This window comes from Xenopus laevis, chromosome 4S (genome assembly GCF_017654675.1).
Source record: "Xenopus laevis strain J_2021 chromosome 4S, Xenopus_laevis_v10.1, whole genome shotgun sequence".
Classification (NCBI taxonomy): domain Eukaryota; kingdom Metazoa; phylum Chordata; class Amphibia; order Anura; family Pipidae; genus Xenopus; species Xenopus laevis.
The window spans coordinates 89,988,189-90,010,303 of NC_054378.1; the positions used below are offsets into that span (position 1 = coordinate 89,988,189).

Consider the following 22,115-nt stretch of genomic DNA (forward strand, 5'->3'; position numbering starts at 1 on the left):
ATTGGAAAAACTCTTTAGTTCTGGTGAACTATCTGAAACCAACTGAACTGAAGGTGAACAACCAACTGTGAGTTGGATGATTGCAGCAAAGTTTTTTCAATCCAATGCTCAGTGCTCAAATACCTTACTTTTTTTGGGGGCTTGCCTGCCATATAACTGAATTAATCAAATCTCTAATTGACTTGAATTATCACTTTTTTTCAGGGCAGCTGTCAAGAATGAAACATTCTCCTGTATCTCTATGAGTCTCTTCCTCTCTTTCTCTTCCCCATCACTTCATCCCTCCCTGTATTCTCTCTATTGCTTTCCTTCAGGGCAGTTTAACAATACAGTGGGGATGTGCCCTCAATAGTTCAGGGTCTTTTTTAGAGTAATTTGGTATAGATAAATGCTCAGGTGCGGTTATAAGATGAGTCTATCATTCCTGTACAACAGGAATGTGCTTTGTGCATTTAGATGTTCTGGATGTGCTTTTGCTATCATATCCTAAAGTCACAATATGGCCCATTTACTTGTATCCTATTCCAGATATTGAACTTGCTATCATATCCTAAAGTCAAAATATAGTTAATTTACAGATTGAATCCTATTCCACACATTGAACTTGGGTAGTACTAACTACTTGCAGCAACTGCCCTGGTTGGAACTGAACCTAGAACCCCAGTACTGCAAGGCAGCAGTGCTTACCATTGTGCCACTATGTTACCCACAATGCAATAGCACAGACTCTAGTAGAGATAATATTTGCAGGGAATAGCTGATACATTATATGAACCTACTGGACTCACATTCAGGATATATTTATTACTCCAAAATTGCTGCCCTTCTCTTAATCGTGCCTGGTCCAGATCCAACTGGCAGTGAATCTGTGGTGTAGAGTTAATGGCCACCAGTTGTCAGGCTTACCAGGAATCTGGAACCAATATGCTGATAGAAGGCCGCTCCTACAGTACCCCACACGGTATACCCTCGATATGAACAGAGGAGAGACTGGTAGGGGAAGGTATGAGAGCCGATTAGCCGTTGGATGTTGAAGCACAGCTCCCAGCGGAGAACAAGAAGATTGGTCAGGCAGGCCGGGTCAGGAACGGAGAGGTCAGCGAAGTCAAGGTCAGGCAGGGTCAAACCAGAAAAACAGCAACCGGAACGTCAAAACAGGAGGAGTAGGCAAGAGGCGTAGTCAAGTGGATCAGGTCGAAAAGAATCAAGCTTGGATAATTCACAGGAATCTTCAGAGTAGCAAAGACGATGTCTGAGCAAGGTCCTGCTCTAAAAAGATGGTTTAAATAGGCCCAGCGTCCAAATGGCGTCAGCGTCACCGCGCCGGCGTCAGTACCGTCGCGCTTGCGTCAGTGCCGTCGCACTTGCGCCGGCGTCACCGCGCTTGCGTCGACGTCACCGCGCCTGCGTCGCTTCTGACGCGCTGCGTGACTGCGCCTGGAATGACTCGAGGGGCGGAGCCAGAACCCTTACGATCCTGACAGTGCCCCCCCCCTAGGCGCGGCCTCCGGACGCGGTCCTTAGTAGTATTACCAGACCTCCGAGACTGAAAGATTTCCACCAGTCTAGGGGCGTGAACATTAGCTGCTGGTTCCCATGAATTCTCTTCTGGGCCAAAGCCCTTCCACTTTATGAGGTACTGAAGTTTACCTCCTCTACGTCTGGAATCCACGATAGACTCAACCTCGAACTCCATATGATCTTCCACCAGGATAGGATCAGGAGTAGACTTCCTCCGCCCCGGAAATTGATTTGGTACTACAGATTTCAGCAATGAAGAATGAAAAACTGGATGTATCCGAAAGGAATCAGGTAATCGTAACCTAAAGGCTACTGGGTTGATTCGTTGTATAATCTCGAAAGGCCCCAGAAAACGTTGCGCCAATTTCTTGGATGGACAATTCAGCTTCAGGTTTTGAGTAGACAGCCACACCTTGTCTCCGACCACAAACTCCGGATCTGGATTTCTGCCTTTGTCAGCAAAGTATTTGGTATCAGCCTGTGCCTTTATCAAATTCTCGTGTAACATCTCAATATTAGATCTTAACAGGGCAAGTCTATCTTGTGCAGCAGGAACAGATTCCTCCTTGAGTAACCCAGGAATCATGGAGGGATGATAACCAAAATTAGCGTAGAAGGGAGTTTGCTTGGTGGATGAATGTACGGAATTATTATAGGCAAACTCCGCCATAGGTAGGAGTTTGACCCAGTCGTCTTGAAGAAAGCACGAAAAGCATCTTAAGTATTGCTCTAAGGTCTGATTAGTCCTTTCAGTCTGACCATTTGACTGTGGATGGTATCCAGACGAAAGGGATAACTTAATTTGTAATCCCCTACAGAGAGCTTTCCAAAACCTTGAAGTGAACTGGACTCCTCGATCAGACACAATGTCTTTTGGTAGCCCATGAAGTCGTACCACCTCTCTAATGAAGGTGTCTGCTGTCTCTGCTGCCGTTGGAACTCCAGATAGAGGAATAAAATGCGCCCATTTAGTCAACCGGTCTAAGACTACAAATATAACTGAGCATCCTTGGGAAGGAGGAAGATCCGTAATGAAATCCATTGAGATGGAAGCCCAAGGACAATTTGGGATGGGTAACGGATGAAGAGTCCAATTGGTTTCCCCGTAGAAGACTTACAACGGGCACAGATGTCACAAGATCGAATAAATCTGGAACAGTCACTGCCCAATTTTGGCCACCAGAAATGCCGCCGTGCCAAATCTAGAGTCTTACGTAACCCAAAGTGTCCAGCCAAAGGAGAATCATGGATGGCTTCTAATGCTTCAGTCCTTAAAGTTTCAGGAACAAATAGTCTTCCTTTATTGAAGTAAAGTCCTTCCCGAAGGTGTAAGGGAACTTCTGTAGAAGGGGGAGAACTCCCCGACTTCTCTCGAATCTTATGTAACAATGAAGATTGTAACAGTAAGAAGCTGTTGGCTGAGAGAATAGTTTCGGGGGACTTTACTGGAGCTACTTCTTGAGAACCCAAACGGGACAAAGCATCCGCCTTGTTGTTTCGTGAGCCTGGACGATAGGTAATGTGTAACTGGAACCTCGAAAAGAAAAGGGCCCACCTTGCTTGTCTAGGTCTTAATCTTTTGGCAGTTCGCAAGTATTCAAGGTTCTTATGGTCTGTATACACCAAGATAGGATGGACTGCACCCTCCAGCAAGTGTCTCCATTCTTCTAGAGCCAATTTAATTGCTAACAGCTCTCTATCTCCGACGTCATAGTTACATTCAGAACTGGACAATTTCTTTGAAAAGAAGGCAACCGGGTGAAGAAGGTTTTGGGTCCCCAGACGTTGAGATAGAACTGCCCCTACGGCAACTTCAGAAGCATCCACTTCCAGAACGAATGGTTGGGAAGGGTCAGGATGTGCAAGAATAGGGGCCGAAGTAAAACTCTTCTTCAAGGTGTCAAATGCTTCCTGCGCTTGGGAAGACCACAGAAATTTAGAACATTTCTTCGTTAGGTCAGTAATTGGTCGGATAATCATGGAAAAGTTTTTAATAAATTTACGGTAGAAGTTGGCGAACCCCACAAATCTTTGTACTGTTTTACGATCTGTAGGAATAGGCCAATCTAGGATTGCCGACGTCTTCTTTGGATCCATGATGATTCCATTAACAGAAATAATGAACCCCAAGAACTCAATGGTGTCTTTTTCAAACTCACATTTCTCTGCCTTCGCTATCAGATCATGAAGGCGTAAACGACGAAACACTTCTCTCATGTGACAACGGTGTTCCTCCAGTGATGAGGAGAATACTAAAATATCATCAAGATATGCAACCACATAAATGTCCAGAATGTCTCTGAAAATGTCGTTAATGAAATGTTGGAACGTTGCTGGAGCGTTACATAACCCAAAGGGCATAACGAGATACTCGAAGTGTCCGTATCTGGTTCTGAAGGCTGTCTTCCATTCATCCCCTCTCCTAATTCGGATGAGATTATAAGCTCCCTTCAAATCCAATTTTGAAAATACAGAAGCAGAACGAAATCTCTGAAACAGTTCGTGGATCAACGGAAGCGGATAACGGTTCTTGATGGTTACCTTATTAAGCTCCCGATAATCTATGCAAGGACGAAGAGAATGGTCCTTCTTCTCTACAAAAAAAATTCCAGCTCCGGCAGGTGACGTGGATGGTCTAATGAAACCTTTCTTTAAGTTTTCGTTAATGTATTCGAGAAGGACCCCTAGCTCCCTTTCTGAAAGAGGAAAGATACGTCCAAACGGTATAGGAGCACCGGGCAGCAAGTCGATCGGACAATCGTATGCCCTATGGGGTGGAAGGACATCAGCACTCCTCTCATTAAAGATGTCCAAGAATTCATGGTAAACCGCAGGCACTGTCAACAGCAGTTTTTGTTCAGTTGTAGTACAAGCCACAGTCTTAGGAGGGGCCTGTGGATGAAAACAATTTTGGAGGCAATATGGAGAAGAAAATGTTACAGTTCCTAATGCCCAATCAACCACCGGGTTATGTGCCTTTAACCATGGCAGTCCAATAATAATTGGAAATAAAGGAGAAGAGACCACATCAAAGCGAATAAACTCAAAATGCATCTCATTTATTGAGGAAAATAAAGGTGAAGTCTCTAAAGTAACTGGACCAGAACGAAGAGGAGACCCATCGGCCATCTTGATAAGGATCGGCTGAGACTTCGTCATTAATGGAACTTGATGGTCCCTTGCGAAAGTTGAATCCATGAAACAACTGCTAGCGCCTGAGTCAAGGATTGCCGCCACTTGCAGACGGTTTGTTCCCCACTGCAAAGAGATAAACAGAGAAATATGGGCACTTGAAAATTGGAGCTGGGACTTAATTTCAGTCTTTGTAGGACCATTACCCTCTGGGCGAACAGGACAAGTGCGCAGAAGGTGATCAGCCGAGCCACAATAGAGGCAGAGGTTACGGCGTCGTCTTCTCAACTTCTCCTCAGGGGACAAACTTGGCCGAATTAACCCCAGTTGCATTGGTTCAGCTGCAGGAAGTGAAGAGGTGCTAGGAATCGGTGGAGGAGCCTTGGGCATGACCCACGAAACTTGAGGAGAAAACTTCTCAACCTGGCGTTCCCTTAACCGCCGATCCAATTGGATGGATAATTGGATCAGCTCTTCCAGGCTGTCCGGAACTCCAATTCTTGCTAGCTCATCTTTCAACGGAACAGACAGACCGAACCGGTAGTGATGTCTTAATGCCGATTCATTCCATGAGGTGTCAACAGCCCACCTACGGAATTCAGCCGCATAGTCCTCGACGGGTCTCTTGCCTTGGGTCAAATACTGAATGGCGGTTTCGGCAGTAGTTGGCCTCTGTGGGTCATCGTATAGGGAGGCCATAGTAGCAAAGAAAGTCTTAGCATCAGCCAGGAGCGGGCTGTTGAGCTCCAATAGGCGATGGGCCCAGATCTGTGGCTCTCCCGCAAGGAAAGAGATCACTGCCCCGACCTTAGTGCGTTCGTCATAGTAGGTTCTAGGCTGGAGCGAAAACAGAAGTCTGCAGCTGTTCCAGAAGGTCCGAAATTGGCTTCGGTCACCAGAAAATTTATCCGGCAGCGCAATCTTTGGTTCAGGGTGTATCTCCCCTGAAGCTGCTTGGGAAGGAGTGGCGCTGGATGTGGAAGCCGAGGCAGTATCTGGATCAGAAGGTGGAAGTTCGGTAAGCCGAGCTTGCAAACCATGATACCCCCCTTGAAGTTCTTGCACTGCTTGTGTGAGGGCTGCGATCTGCTGGGCTAAAGTCTCTAAAGCAGTTACTTCCGCAGCTGGTTCCATTCTGCTTGGCTCAGACATACTGTCAGGCTTACCAGGAATCTGGAACCAATATGCTGATAGAAGGCCGCTCCTACAGTACCCCACACGGTATACCCTCGATATGAACAGAGGAGAGACTGGTAGGGGAAGGTATGAGAGCCGATTAGCCGTTGGATGTTGAAGCACAGCTCCCAGCGGAGAACAAGAAGATTGGTCAGGCAGGCCGGGTCAGGAACGGAGAGGTCAGCGAAGTCAAGGTCAGGCAGGGTCAAACCAGAAAAACAGCAACCGGAACGTCAAAACAGGAGGAGTAGGCAAGAGGCGTAGTCAAGTGGATCAGGTCGAAAAGAATCAAGCTTGGATAATTCACAGGAATCTTCAGAGTAGCAAAGACGATGTCTGAGCAAGGTCCTGCTCTAAAAAGATGGTTTAAATAGGCCCAGCGTCCAAATGGCGTCAGCGTCACCGCGCCGGCGTCAGTACCGTCGCGCTTGCGTCAGTGCCGTCGCACTTGCGCCGGCGTCACCGCGCTTGCGTCGACGTCACCGCGCCTGCGTCGCTTCTGACGCGCTGCGTGACTGCGCCTGGAATGACTCGAGGGGCGGAGCCAGAACCCTTACGATCCTGACACCAGTTCAGAATACTCTTTAGTTTGCTCTTTCGGTTTTTAGTGTTCATTGTTAACTCTTGGTAATTTCAAAATAACTTCCCCAGCCAAGCCAGCCTGTAGTGCAGCCAGCACAAGCTATTGCATTGTTTACAGCCATGCTTAGTTTCACAACTACTGTACCTTCCTTAAGTATCAAGTCCCCATGCAGTGACTGATGGACAGAACTTCCCAAAAGGATAGAGCAGTCTTCTGCTCCATAAGAGCAAATGGTGAACAATTGGTCAGGAACACCACCGTGCCCAGCAAACCACTTAATTCAGCTCAGGATTCTCAATTTTCTATTATTTTGAGTGTCGTTTTGTGGATGATAGGCTGACAAAATCACAGCAATTTGTAAACTCAGAGAGAGAGAGAGAGAGAGAGAGAGAGAGAGAGAGAGAGAGAGAGAGAGAGAGAGAGAGAGAGAAGCCTGCCTGCAAACAAGGCATCCTATATCACAGCGATGGCTAAGAAATGATGACTGACACAGGGTCTCCAACACCTCAGCCTAGTTTGATCCCTCCATCACCTCTTTCTGCACTTTGCCACTTAATCTCAGTGCTGGCAGCATCGCAAATTAGATTCTAGCCTCTCCAGGGAAGCGAATCCGGTTGCCAGAAAGTGCCCTGTATAATATATATTGGCAGTAGATGAGGCTAAAGAAGATTTTGAAATGTTTCACTTTAGTACACTTGTATATTTAACCTCTATATTTAGGTTCTCATAACGGCCTGTAGCAAAGGGTCAGCAACAGCTTTACAAAATCTTCCCTCCCCCCCCCCAAAAAAAAACACATTTTAGACCAATTTGTTATGAATGGTAAGGATGAGAGCTTGTGGGGCCCAGTTCAGAAATGCGTAGATGCTGCCACCTAGTGTTCAGTATGCAGATGATATTTATTCCATGTGTAAATGGAAAGAAGGATGAATCATGATGGATGGTGTTAGTTAAGTAAATCTAATTTGCTGTAGGTGCTTGTAATCTTTATAGTTGCTTGTTCATACGCATTATTACATTATATCATGTTGTAAACTGAATTTCTCTTATTAACAACACCTGCTTTTTTGCCGCTGCTATACATTAATCTTTTCATATGCATATATTTAGGCTATGGGCACACAGGCTGTTGGCTCTGGCAGTTGTCAGCCGGCATATTTTGCAGACTATAACAAACAGATCTGTTCAGTGCCCCTGCTCCATTGATTTGAATCAGATCAGCCCTTGTGCATTCACACATAGCGCAGCTGAAGCTGAGATCAGTGTGTGACAGCACACAGACTGATCTGATTCAAATCAATGGAGATGGGGCATTGAGTAAATCTGCTTCTCTCAGCATGAAAAAAATATGCAGGCTGACAATAGCCGGAGCCAACAGCCTATGTGCCCATAGCCTTACACATGCATATGTACATGCATGCAGTTGTGTCCCACTAGATGAAAGACAGTGAGTACTGTAGGGCAATATGGTGGCAACACACAAGAAAGGGATGTTAGTGTGAATCTGCTTTGCCTGTGCCTGAGTCTCCTGGGCGGTGGGTCCTTAGAAGTGATGGGGCAGAAGAAGCCTACGAAGCATCTGTTTCCTTTTTCCTCCTGGCAAGAGCCTTCCAGCCAATCTGATAAACAATGGACAGGGTGAAAGGCCTGCTTTAAATGGGCTGAATGCCAGATGCCAACTGCATGTCATCAGGGAGATGATGATCAACTCCTGGTATTTAATGACTTCATTCCATGATACCATTTGGCAAAGGACTTAAAAGAGCTAGAACTGCCTGTCATTGTCCTTGATAGCATAGAGTTAGCTGACGTCTCTGCCTGCCCCATATAATAGCTGTGGCTTCCTTTCTGCGTTTATAATAAATGCTACATGACCAAATGCTACATGAGCAGACCCTGCGCGTTTTCCGAAGGTGGAATAAAGCAGTAAATATTACTTGCAGGATTGAAGGCAAATTCTCAGTCTGACCTTCTTTACACAGCCATCGCTCGCAGAAATAGCATGTAATTAGTAGCAGGGAAAAATCACAAAGACTCCTAGGGAATTTAGCTCTGCAGACTCCGAGGGGAAATATCTGTCAATGACTTCTTCTCGTGTGTTTTAGAATACAAAATTCCTTTGTTAAAGGGCAAATAGTTTGTTATATATATACTGCAGGACTCGAATATGTAACTTGGCGAGGGACATAGACCACGCAGAGAGGTATTCACAAGAGCACGGTGGAACTTTTATAATGTACTGTCAATATGAGAATGCTCATTGGGAACAAGAACGAAGGTTATATCAAGCACAAACATGAAGTATGCAGCAAACCAAATAGAACAGTCCTTGTTAGAATAAGTAACATGACCATAGTAGTAATACAGTTTACATATTAGAAATATGTTAATAGAACTTTAACCACAGGCATTTTGGCCAACCCAGATTAACACCCTCCTGTCCTAATCTAAATCTGGTCCGTGTGTGATAAGCGGGGAAAAGGTAAGTAGATAAATGGAACAGTTTCCCATGATACTGTAGTTGGTAGTGGGTGGCTGATTATTCACACAGTGCAGAGTTCCAGTAAGCCTGACCCATCTGTGGGGTTTCAGCTATTGCTATAAAATAGTTTTTCAACCTAACTTACTCTGTAACTCCCATCAGCCCAATTCTTGCTGCTTGAGTGTTGTGGGAACCACAATGCATCAGTACCTATGGCAGGTTATTAGATTTTAAAATTCTTGTAGGGAATTGCATTACATGAACTGTATTAAACAATGTTTTATTCCCAACAACTAGCTACTAGGGGGCATACTAGACCCTTATGGTTCCATGAAGCCTGCACTATTTATCTAGCTCTTCCACAATAAACAGCTGACTTTGTCTCTAGCACTGCTGGAAACTGCTCCTCCCCTTCCTCTTCGCTAACTAGCTATCCCACAGGAAGTCCCTCCCACAGTGTCAGAATAACAGGAAGCTGAATATACATGCTGTACATAAATAACAAGGCTGCCAGCTGGTGACCAAGCATAGAAATTGCAATGAACTGAATTAAACAAAAAAGACAATTGCAATCAACCCCCTCGAACCTCCAGCCATAAATAACTTAATTCCAGCCATAAATAACTTAAATCAATACATTCCTGTTCTGTGTGCCAACATGGCTCAATGACTCTGGCTTTATTGCACATCTACGGTGCTGACCCACAACGATGTTGTTTTGTTCCGTTGATTTCATCTGATAACCTGCACTTATAGCCGCAAGGTTAAATAAACATTTTGTCTCCCCGGTGCTTGTCTCTAGGTGAGGGGGTGCCCTTGAAAAACAAGTGTTAAGTACCACTAATTCTCTCTGCTGCTGTTTGATATTCCAGTCTGTATTGGAAATCCATCAGCGGAGCGTGCATTGCCCTCATTAGAGATAAAGTAAAATGAAAATAATAAATAAATAAGCCAAAATGCCATGGGAGAATATTCAGCAGAGAGCTGTGCTAATGAGGAGTTACAGAGAAACTACATTCGCATGCATAATTATTTTTAATTGAATGCTTTGTGGGGTTTCCGTGTGTGAGGAGATACGTTTGAACTGGGACCCTGTGCTGTAGACGCTTGGCATATGTGTATCAGAACCCTACTTCACTGGCAGGGATTCCACCTAATGCCATGCACAACAAGGGGGGCCAGAGGAAGGCTTCATTTTGCCAACACAAATTAGTCATTCATTTGGAAGCTCTTTATTAAATACATGGGATTCTAAAACCCTCTAAGTTAGAGAATGGGTCTATAAACTGTATGGGAGCAACAAGGGGCTGATGATGGATTTTGATTATAACTCTATGCCCTGAGATATTTAAGTGGAGCCCAGGTCTTTAAGTTCTTAACAATGATTTATAACTCTGAGGGCAGCCTCTGTTTCTGTGAGGTTCTTTTATGGGGAGAAGGGTACCAGCAGGGCTCCTATGCTTTACATGTGATGTGGGTAATGATACTGCCTTACATCACTGGGGTCCTGAGTTTAATTGTGACCTAGACTATAAGTTCTCCCTGTATCTGTATGAGCTTGTTTTTCACTGTTCAAGAACATACAGTACATGCAGGTTAATTGGCTTCTAATAAAATTGATCAAGGGAATGGGGTCAAGCTCCACTGGGGCAGGGACTGATAGGAAGGCAATCTCTACAAAGCATTGTATAAATAAGTACATTTTATTCTATTGAACAAAAACACAATGGAAAGGTCTGTATTTCACAAATTGTGGGTAATGCAATAACACAGACAATGTTTTCCCCAGATTTGGTAATCCACAGCAACCAATCAGAAGGTTACTTTCAAACAGCAGACATGGTATAATGGAAGAAATTAGGGAAGTCCACCTTGCCCTTTTCACCTTTTATGTAACTACTTTAGGGATTTGCAATACAACAGATGTAAGGCTAAGGGTTGGACATGCCAGATGTATAAGAATCTAAAAAAAGTTAGAAAATAAAATGTATGTTATATACTTTTATCTATACTCTTTCTTCTAAGGAGCCCCTTTGATATTTAGATCTCCTGGCAAATGCCTTGTTTTCCCAACCCTGTGCAATCTATACCTTCAGTTTTGTATACTATATATGTATCACTGGTTGCTAGTAGGAATGCACTGAATCCACTATTTTGGATTCGGGCGAACCCTGGAATCCTTGCAAAAGATTCAGCCGAATACCGAACCGAATCCTAATTTGCATGTGCAAACTAGGGATGGGAAGGGGAAAACCTTTTTTACTTCTTTGTTTAGTGACAAAAAGTCATGTGATTTCCCTCCTGCCCTAATTTGCATATGAAAATTAGGATTCTGATTCAGTTCAGCCATTTGGCCGAAGGATTTGGCCGAATCCTGCTGAAAAAGGCTGAATCCCAAACCGAATCCTGGATTCGGTGCATTCCTAGTTGTTACAGTTTATCCCATATGGGGTGTGAAGTATTTATTTATTCAAGGTGCACAATAAATTGTCTTTTGAGGAAATAAAAATGTTGAGCCATCCAGCTATTGATTGGTTTGTGAGCACTGCTACTCTATTTTTTTTTTTTTTGGCCTGCCATTGTTCTTGGCACTGCACAATTTGTGACAATAACTTTTTCAGACTATTCTTGTAAAAGTTGCACATCTTCACAAGAGTTCCTCACAACTGGTATTGAATAAATGAGTAGAAAATCAATTCCCAATTAAATACTTCTCTTTAATGGTCAAGAGCTTGTTTTTTTTCTGTTTATCTTGTTACTGGTGCAGAAATCAGACAAGCACATTCTGCTTTTTGCAAGTCCTCAATAAACCAAATTGAGAGGGTCAAAGCCATCTCCCTCCAGGCAGCCGAGTGATTCTCTTCCAACCTTTTTATGCTGTCTTCTCTGCTAATTTAATATTTAGCAATCATTGTTCGGGCAGAAGAATTTTATTTTTATTTACCTTGTAAATGTTGGCATTTGTATCCGCTGGCAATTTTATATTGAATTTAAATTTGATCTCTTGAGAGCCATGGAGACGTACATTCTGCAAACTGTAATCTTTTCCGTTGGATCTGCTTTCTGTTAGTACAATTCTGTGCCATTCCTTTCAATAGGCTGTTGTTTATTTTATTTATTTTTTTTAACTTTTTTTATATAGTATATTGATAAAGAAAAAAAAAAAATTTTCAATAAAATGTCAAGGAAATAATTTTTCCATGGCTAGAAGTCCGATACAATTAAAGGTCAAAGGATTTCTAAAACATACTTTTAAAAACACAGAGAGACTTTGCTGCGTGTTTCCCTGACAAATCACTTGTCAGGGAAAGGTCTGAACCTCTGGGAGAGCAGTACAAGCAGCTCAATTCATCACGCGGGTTCTGGTGCTATATTAACTTTTTTTTATAAACAACCCCCCATCTATAAATCTTTGCTCAGTATTTACCAGGTATAAGCAAAATGTGTGTTGTGTTGTAAGACTTTGGTCCAACCTAGTGGCATCATGGTACACACAACTCTAAATATCTGAGTTGATTGTTATGACGGGTAGGGTTATAGGAGGATATAACAATCTAGTGGCACTGAACCACTTTGCCACCCTTTTAAACTGGAAATCTAACTAGTGTATGAGCCAGTGTCCTAGAAAAGAACACAGTATTGAGGAGATAACATGGTAGTGGCCATATGCAATCTCTGTAACACGAAACTCCTAGATATGGTGTTGTCTCCATAAGCATAGCTCTCATTCCAATTCATTGCAGATAAACTAAGAGCTATCGAAATGTGATATAATATTTGTACTCATGGGATGAAGGGGATAGAGGGACATTGCTATGTAAAGATACATGATACTTTATATGAAAGTGTTTATGGAAAGCATTTTAGGACATCATCAGAAGAACACATGTTACTGCATGCTCTCTCCTAACGAAGAAGTATGCAGACCCGTCTCTTATTATACTCACTTATCCAAAGAGACTGCAGTCACACCTCCGTGCTGCCCGCATTTGCTGTTGGAATCTCCCCCCTCGTGGCTCATTCCTCAACCCTCCTTCCTCAGCCCTCATTACAAAAGCTCTCTGTCCTCAGCCCTCCCTCCTCAGCCCTCCGTGCTGAGACCTCAGCCAGCCAGGCTGAAAGCTTAGGAGGGAGGGCCGAGAGCTGAGGAGGGAGGGCTGAGGATGGAGAGTGTCAACAAATGTGGGCAGCACAGAGGTGTGACTGCAGTCTCTTCGGATAAGTGAGTAGAATAAGAGACGAGTCTGCATACTTCTTCATTAGGAGAGTGCATGCAAGAGCATGTGTTCTCCTGATGATGTCCTAAAATGCTTTCCGTAAGTGTTGTCCCTTAAAGAGGCAGCTTTCTGAAGAATATGCAGTGTTAAAAAGTAGATATGCCATCTTAAATTATACCTAAAGAAGGACCTGTCACCCTAAGACATAATTCCAAATCCTATTTTATGATGTTAGCCAGGCAAAATAAACTTTACTTACACAATACAAATTATTTAATATCTTGTTTCCATCGGTCTTGGAATTCATAGTCACAGCAAGAAGGCAGCAGACACTGCTAACAAGGCAAGCTTTGCATCATGCCACAATCGTGTTTATGTGCGAGAATGGGGGAACTGATGCCCATACCCTTGCACTGGATACACAATTAGATGGTGAGTTGGGAGGAGGAATGTAAGGAGGGCAATGCCATCTAGGAAGTGCAGAATGGAAAGTGAAAGTAATTGCCTCCACCACCTCTATGCCTAATGCATTAAGGAAGGGTAGGGAATATATGATTGACAGCAGAGACTTTTAAAAGAGTTTAGGTATGGATGTTTTAATTAAAAAGGTAATTTGAGTTTTGTGTTTAATTTACAAAGGACTTTTATTACATATACAGATTCTTATGTCTAGGTGACAGGTTCCCTTTTTTTAGGGATATGTTTAAATATGTTATTCCTTTGATATCTATTGGTTAATGCTATCTCACAGTTATATATTATTGACCTAAGATTCTCTATTTGGACACTTCCTTAAAGGGATCCTGTCATCGGAAAACATGTTTTTTTCAAAACGCATCAGTTAATAGTGCTACTCCAGCAGAATTCTGCACTGAAATCCATCTCAAAAGAGCAAACAGATTTTTTTATATTAAATTTTGAAATCTGACATGGGGCTAGACATGTTGTCAATTTCCCAGCTGCCCCTGGTCATGTGACTTGTGCCTGCACTTTAGGAGAGAAATGCTTTCTGGCAGGCTGCTGTTTTTCCTTCTCAATGTAACTGAATGTGTCTCAGTGGGACATGGGTTTTTACTATTGAGTGCTGTTCTTAGATCTACCAGGCAGCTGTTATCTTGTGTTAGGGAGCTGTTATCTGGTTACCTTCCCATTGTTCTTTTGTTTGGCTGCTGGGGGGGTAAAGGGAGGGGGGTGATATCACTCCAACTTGCAGTACAGCAGTAAAGAGTGATTGAAGTTTATCAGAGCACAAGTCACATGACTGGGGACAGCTGGGAAATTGACAAAATGTCTAGCCCCATGTCAGATTTCAAAATTGAATATAAAAAAATCTGTTTGCTCTTTTGAGAAATGGATTTCAGTGCAGAATTCTGCTGGAACAGCACTATTAACTGATACATTTTGAAAAAATGTTTTTTTCCCATGACAGTATGCCTTTAATATAAACTTACAGTTCGAGTGGCATTGCTAATATGTATAACAAATGAATCCCAGCTGGTTGACTTTTATGACTTTATGATCTAAAATCATTTGTGAATGGAGCACTAAAATAAAACCATATTATTTTAAAATGGAACATTACATCACATAATATGGTTGCTGGCTGTCTCCCCAATAGAAGAAAGTTGGGTGGAAGTGCTGATTACAGAGATATGTTACTGCTTAGGGATTATGAAACTGAAGTTCTGTACTAGCACATGTTGGGGCAGATTTAGCAAAGGTCGAGGTGAATTTTCGAATTCAAAAAATTTGAATTTCAAGCTATTTTTTGTGTACCTCGACTAGGGAATAGTCCAAATTTGATTTGAATTTGATAAAAAATGCAAAAAAAACTTTGATTCAAATTCAATCTAATGTGGAATTATTTCAATTTGTATGATTCGAATTTGGCCGAATATAGACCTATTCGTTCGAAAACTGACCTATTTGGGCAAAAAAAAACTTTGACTTAATTTCAGTTGGTCTTTTTGAACTAGAATTTCAAAGTTTTTGTCAAATTCGAAATTCAATCCTTAATACATATGCCTCGTTGTTTCTAAATAAAATCAACGGAATCAAATTTAAAGTAACTTTAGCTACTGTATATTTTTAGTACACAGATCAAATTAAGATGAAGGCAGTAACACTACAGATACCCAGTATAGAGTGAGAGCAAACTTCAGAGAAGAGCTAATTGTGTTCATTAAAGACAGCAATGATTTTACAATGCAGAGGGATTAATGTGGATTTGTACTTCTGATTTGGTGCTTAGTTTTTATGTCCACAGGGATATTATCTAAATCTGCATGTGACGTCCCTTGGTGTTAAATTAGTTGATCTTACAGTGGGGGATTTTGTTGATTATTAATGAGTTGGTCATTCAGTAATTAGCATTCTTGTTTTGTTGTATAGGGTGTTTGTAAATTGATGTCACAATGTAGCATGTGTATGTATGCCACAGGTTAGGAGGGAGGGAGCACAGTCTTTCTAAGAGCCTTGATTACTCACAAAGTCCAATTAGTATATGAGTTGAATAGAACTACAGATTGAGTCATTTTCAGGTAATGTTCTGGGTTAACCAAGCAATTGAAAGAAAATATAATCTATTAGGGGCACATACAATGACATAGCAAAAGGTTGTAAATTTTCTCCAAAAGTAAAGACCAAGATTAAGATTAAAAATGTAAATCACTTATAAGGACATACAGCCTAACGCGTTTCGTGCCTTCTGGGGCACTTACTGATAGGCTTAGGCTCATAAGCTCACGAGGAGAAAACTCACAACCTTTTGTTGTTTCGGATTTTTGCACCCATGGACTGGGGTGAACTGTGAGTATTTTTCTCCCTTCATTAATTATTTTTTGTTACTTTTTTCTGATTAATAATGGTACAGTTGCTGGCACTGCGCACCAATTTCTTTAATATTTTGCACACATACTGACATTCATCCTGGCAGTTGAATTGTACTTTGGAAAGTTTTTAATACATTGACACATTTATCAAAGCAGAAAACATCTGACCTCTCTGAGCAGTTGCACACTATTCTACTCTACGGGGTGTTAGAGCTCCATGGGATCTCTGAGCTCAAAAACCCCTCGGAATTATTCAATTTGAGATGATCAGCATTTTTTTAATGAGCAATAATGAGTAAATAAAACAGATCATTAGTAAACAAAACCGTGCATTTGAAATAATATTTCTGCCTGGTGCTTACTACATACCCCTGCAGACTTAAAGGAATGGGAAAACAAGTTTTTTCCAAAACACATCAGTTAATAGTGCTGCTCCAGCAGAATTCTGCACTGAAATCCATTTCTCAAAAGAGCAAACAGATTTTGTTATATTCAATTTTGAAATCTGACATGGGGCTAGACATATTGTCAGTTTCCCAGCTTCTCCAGTCATGTGACATGACTTGGGGCAGCTGGGAAATTGACAATATGTCTAGCCCCATGTTAGATTTCAAAATTGAATATAAAAAAATCTGTTTGCTCTTTTCAAAAATGAATTTCAGTGCAGAATTCTGTTGGAGCAGCACTATTAAAGGGCATGTAAAGTCTAAAATAGAATAAGGCTAGAAATGCTGTATTTTGTATACTAAATATAAACATGAACTTACTGCACAACAAGCCTAATCAAACAAATGATTTATGCTTTCAAAGTTGGCTACAGGGGGTCACCATCTTGTAACTTTGCAAGACTAAGACTGTGCACATGCTCAGTGTGATCTGGGCTGCTTAGGGATCATCATAAACAAAGATGCTTGAGTTCTGCATGGCTGGTAAGTAAGGCGGGGGCTCCCCCTGCTGTTCATAAGTAGGATTGTTTCCCTGCTCAGCAGTTAGGGACCATCTGACAATTCCTATCCACAGCAGTAAATGAAGGGAGAATTTCACTGCATACAGTCAGGTTTCTTATAAAAACGGTACACATTTTTTAATTAAAGTATATTGGAGATAGGTTTCTTTTTCATTAAAGAAAGTAAAAATGGGATTTTATTTGTTTGCCTTTACATGCCCTTTAACTGATGTTTTTCCCACGACAGTATCCCTTTAACTTAATGTAAATGCTGGAGAGGGTTATAGATGCAAGTGTCTCGAAATAGATCATCTGAGCAGCCAGGTCTAAACTATGGACAAGGACTGAAGTGGATCTGTAACAGGCCAACTAGCTGGCATCTGCTTTACTAGATCTCCTTAACAATTTAAGCAGAGTAATGTGGACTTCTTTGAAATCATGGGGGACCCAGCAGCCTGTCAGGTGGCTGGACTGATTAGCAATTCACACACTAAGATATGTGCTGTGTATTATTCAAAAATTAGCAGATGCGAAATCAGGCTTGTACGGATTTATTAGAAGTGACAGGTAAAATAAATTGTTCTTCTTTTCTGTAGGGTGTAGTGGGTTTTCTATTGTCAGTTAACATTTTAATGAGCTTCTCTGGACACCCTCACTTTTTCGTGTTACAGCGATTGATCCTGATGAAGTAAACTACAGCAATTAATTAATTAGCTCAACTGACAGTTTTATAACTACAGGACATTTTGGCTTGGACCAAGGCCAACAAAAGGGCCTTTACTGGCTAATAGATGTGCTTGTGTCTTTATTTTCTTAAACGTTCTACTTGCGAAGAGGAATTACGGTACATGTAGTTGACATTGAGGATGCAAACAAGTCCTAAACGTTCTCAACGGGATTGCTTTTTGAGGAATAATTTAAATAAAATGGCAAGCCTTTGGGACTATACAATCCACAATTTTTAATATGTTCATTTAATCAAAATAGGCATCACTTATTCTTGCTTCCACTATAAAACCTTTCAAAGGATTCAGGGAAATAAACTTGTTACAGTGTATTGAAATTACGTCTCACCTAGGCTCCTTGAGGTGTAATATAAAATATAATTATAATTTTAAAATATCTCAAAAGATAGAGTGCATATGAGTACTTCATATTAATTCTACTGCTAGTATTCTCTTGAATAGCACTAACTTCCCAATGGGAGTACTTTATCCTTCACATTGCTGCTACTAATGGTCTCTACTAATGGTTTCCATATATATATTGCTATTTAACATGCATCTTGCCCTATACCATCCATTCTTGCACTTTATGTTATTGTCTAAATTTTTATTTCATGTTTAAATGATATACTGTATAGCAGACTTTTGGTATGGTGATCCAAATAACAGATAGACCCCCTTATCTGGAAAACACCAGGTCCCAAGCATTCCGGATAATAGATCTTATACCTGTACAAGAATTTTCCACATTAAAAGCCATTTCTGCCCTATTGCCCCTGGAAGGTTAGGTTTCACAGTTACAAATGTTAGAGGCAGATTTATCAAGGGTCGAATTTCAAATTTGAAAAACTTCGAAATTCGAATTCAAAAAGACCAACTGAAATGTATTTTAAAAATTACGTTTTGGCTGATAGATTCATTTTTGATCGAATATGTTAGTTTTTGCTTGAATTCAAATTGTACGAATCAAAGTTTTTCCCAAAAAAAACTTACATTTTTCAAAGTCCACCTATTGACTCCAAGTAGGTTCTGGGATGTCCGAATCGAATTTGGACTATTCCCTAGTCGTAGTAAACAAAAAATAGCTCGAAATTCCAATTTTCACTTCGACCTTTGATAAATCTGCCCCTTAATGTACAAATACTGAAAGTGTAAGGGGCAGATTTATCAAGGGTCAAATTTTGAATTTGAAAAACGTAGAAATTCGAATTCAAAAAGACCAACCAAAATTAAATCAAAGTTTTTTATGGCCGAATAGGTCTGTTTTCAATCAAATAGGTCCCTTTTCAATCGAGATTGAATCGTACCAATTTAAATAATAGCGCTTTTGAATCGTACGATTCAAAGTTTTTCCCAAAATTTTTTTTTGATTTTTCAAAGTCCACCAATTGACTCCAAGTAGGTTGTAGGAGGTCCCCCATAGGCTAAAACAGCAATTCAGCCAGTCTTAGAAAAGACAGTACATGATAAATTTCAAAATAAATCTCAAAATTTAGAAATTCTGATATTCAATTTTTTTTTCAAATTCAAATCGAATTTGGACTATTCCCTAGTCGAAGTACACAAAAATTAGCTCGAATTCAAATTTGTTTAGTCAGAATTTTCACTTTGAACTGATAAATCTGCCCCTAAGTCTTGATCTTGTCTTGGGGCAGATTTATCAAAGGTCGAGGGGAATTTTTGAACTAATAAAAATTAGAATTTCAAGCTATTTTTGTGTACCTTGACTGGGGAATAGTCCAAATTCAATTCGAATTTGAAAGAAAATTCGAATATCGAAATTTATAATATACTTTCTCTTTAAAAATTCGACATTCGACTATTTGCCATCTAAAACCTGCCGAATTGCTGTTTTAGATTATGGGATACCTCCTGGAACCTATCTGGGGTCAATTCTTGTACTTTTTCGGAAAAGCACTGATTCAACTTCTATCCAATTGGCTATTACTTCGATTCGTATGATTTAAATACGGACCACTTGAGAAAGGGTCCGTGTGACTGGAAACATGTCGTGTGTACAATAAAGCACTAACGCAGCAGAGCTCTGCAGTCTATGGCATCCTTTCACTATTCTTTTGTTAAATACGGACTTATTCGATTGGAAACGGACTCATTCGGCCAAAAAAAAACGTTGACTTAATTTTGGTTGGTCGAATTTCAAAGTTTTTCAAATTCGAAATTCGACCCTTGATAAAGCTGCCCCTTTTTTTCATCGTTGATCATTAAATTTGTTATACCCTTCTTTCTTTTCTCTTATGTCTAATATATATAAAGAATGTAATAAATCTTTATGGTATTAGAAAGTGAAAAACATTGATACAGATTATTACAGAAATAAATAATATAAATCATTATTCATCTTTAACTTTTGTCTCAACAGCCAATGTTTGCGACAACGAGCTGCTGCGTTGCCAAAATGATGGCGTTTGCTACAACAACATTAGGTGCCGCTGCCAACCTGGCTACACAGGCATCTTGTGTGAAAAGCAAAAGTGTGCCGACACTGGGGATTGCGACTCCATATCAGGACAGGATTCGATGTCCCGAAACTCCTGGTTGACATTAACTGCAATTGTACTTGTGGACTGGCTCTGCACTTTCTAATAGGCAGTGACAATGGACTTCTCTTGATGGATGGCTGGAAGATAGAATGAAACTAAACCGAAATAAAGATATAAAACCTATTAAAACTGAGAAGGCTCGACTGAACTAAGCCATATGTATCGAACTGAAAATGAGAGATCTATGACTGTTATATTCCTGGCTAACAGAAAAAAAAGATCCCTTCAAAGAAAGACCGCTGCCATGGTAACATCCCCAGTTAAAGAGAACTTCATCAAAAGGCCTAAAAAAAGAGAAATGCCAAGAGCAGTCGGATTATCAGAATTCTGCAAGGTGCAGGGACTTGGAAATGGAAAGCTTTTAAAAGATGGCTGCCTCAAATATGACTACAACCATGACAGGGTCAGTTGCAATCAATCACATGTCTGTTCTGAAAAGTTTCTGAATGCAAAAGGACAAAAAAATGCTTGTTAGACACTTCCACGTGGTCATTGTACCTTGCTGCCCCATGTGTGGACCAACCAAATAGCGTCATTCTTTGGGTAAAGGAAAGCGGCCATATTGGTCCCCAATACCCTTACACCTGTGCTTTTGTGAACGTCGCTCCGTAAACCCTCGTTGGTCAAAAGATTTTATTTGTCCGATGTTAGTGGTGCACATAACTCCCTCCTTCAGCCCCCGAGAGAGAACTTCAAGGCTTGTACATGCTCGATATGACATGCTGATCAACATTAGAGTGTATCAAGAAACAGACAAGGCTTGAGTCTAAGCAAAAATAAATTGTATTTATCCTTTTGTATTCAAATGAAGTTATTTTTCTTGAAATAATGTACAATGTAGATTTTTTGTATTATTGCAAATTCGTGTTTAACAGACAATCTATTGAGTAAATTTCATTCAACGCAGAATGAATATATAGCTTTTTTTTTCCTTCAACGGATCGATTTCTTTTACGTTGAATTATAATTTTTTTGTGTTGTTTCATTTTTCACCCCTTAACGACCAGAGGGGCTTGAAGTTCCCCACGACCCCTTTGGCCGTAAAACGGGTAAATATCAAAGAGAATCTTCCATAGGGAGCGAGTGCTGGTATCATGGAGAGCCACAAGTTTACATATATAAGACGTGTAATAATGTTCCACCAAAGGAAATTCTAAATGTTTTCTTGTTGTTTTAAAACATTGGAATATTTCAAAGGAATAAAACATATCTGAAAACTGCTGAAAACAAATGTGACGCACTTCGCTATCTTTTTCTTTGTGTGGTTTGAGGTTGGTGTGAACTATAAACAGGATATTTAAATAATAAAGGGGATTAGCTTTCACGACTACAGATATTTAATTTAAAATGATGTGCAATTTCCAATTGACAGTTTGGATCCGTTACTTAATCTAGTTACGGATTTAACTAGATTAGATCATATAATTAGTTCCAATTTGTGTTAGTGTATGCTATTATTTTTGTACTTCTTGTTTTTGGGATACAAAAAATGGATGATTAGTGTGATTGCTCAACCTAATATTCAGGGCCGGATTTACATAGTGGGCGCCCCTAGGCCCACTGCCGTTTGTCGCCCCTGTCCCCTCCCCTTTTATCATCTGGACTGGAGCAATGGGGATTGGCGCATAGGAAATTTAACAAAATTGTTGTATCTCCAGCACATTCAGAATGTTTTTGAATCAATGTGGGTGTGGTTGGGCCGCATGCCGTCCCCCTAAAATCCTGCCACCCTAGGCCCGGGCCTAGGTGGCCTTTCCACAAATCCGAGCCTGCTAATATTTTGTCCTACTGCGTAAAACTCAACTACAATTTGGGTGTGGCAGTATGAACCACGTGCATGAACTACCACTGCATCTATATTTATATCAATAAAATACAACTCTTGCATGAAACAAAACATACAGAGAAGAATCCACATGGCTACTGTTGCACTATGAATAT

At 40.8% G+C, this 22,115-nt stretch overlaps 1 protein-coding gene across 5 annotated transcripts in view; it reads left to right on the top strand.

Annotated features, from left to right (window-relative positions):
• Window positions 1–21,398, top strand: part of LOC108715694 (netrin-G1) — a 145,758-nt gene extending 124,360 nt beyond the window's left edge. For all 5 annotated transcript variants that reach the window (XM_041561561.1, XM_041561558.1, XM_041561560.1 and 2 more), the window contains one exon: window positions 19,994–21,398. In XM_041561561.1, coding sequence (XP_041417495.1) covers window positions 19,994–20,217 — 224 coding nt within the window. In that variant the 3' untranslated portion in view covers window positions 20,218–21,398. The remainder of the gene's footprint in view (window positions 1–19,993) is intronic.
• Window positions 21,399–22,115: the final 717 nt, after the last annotated feature.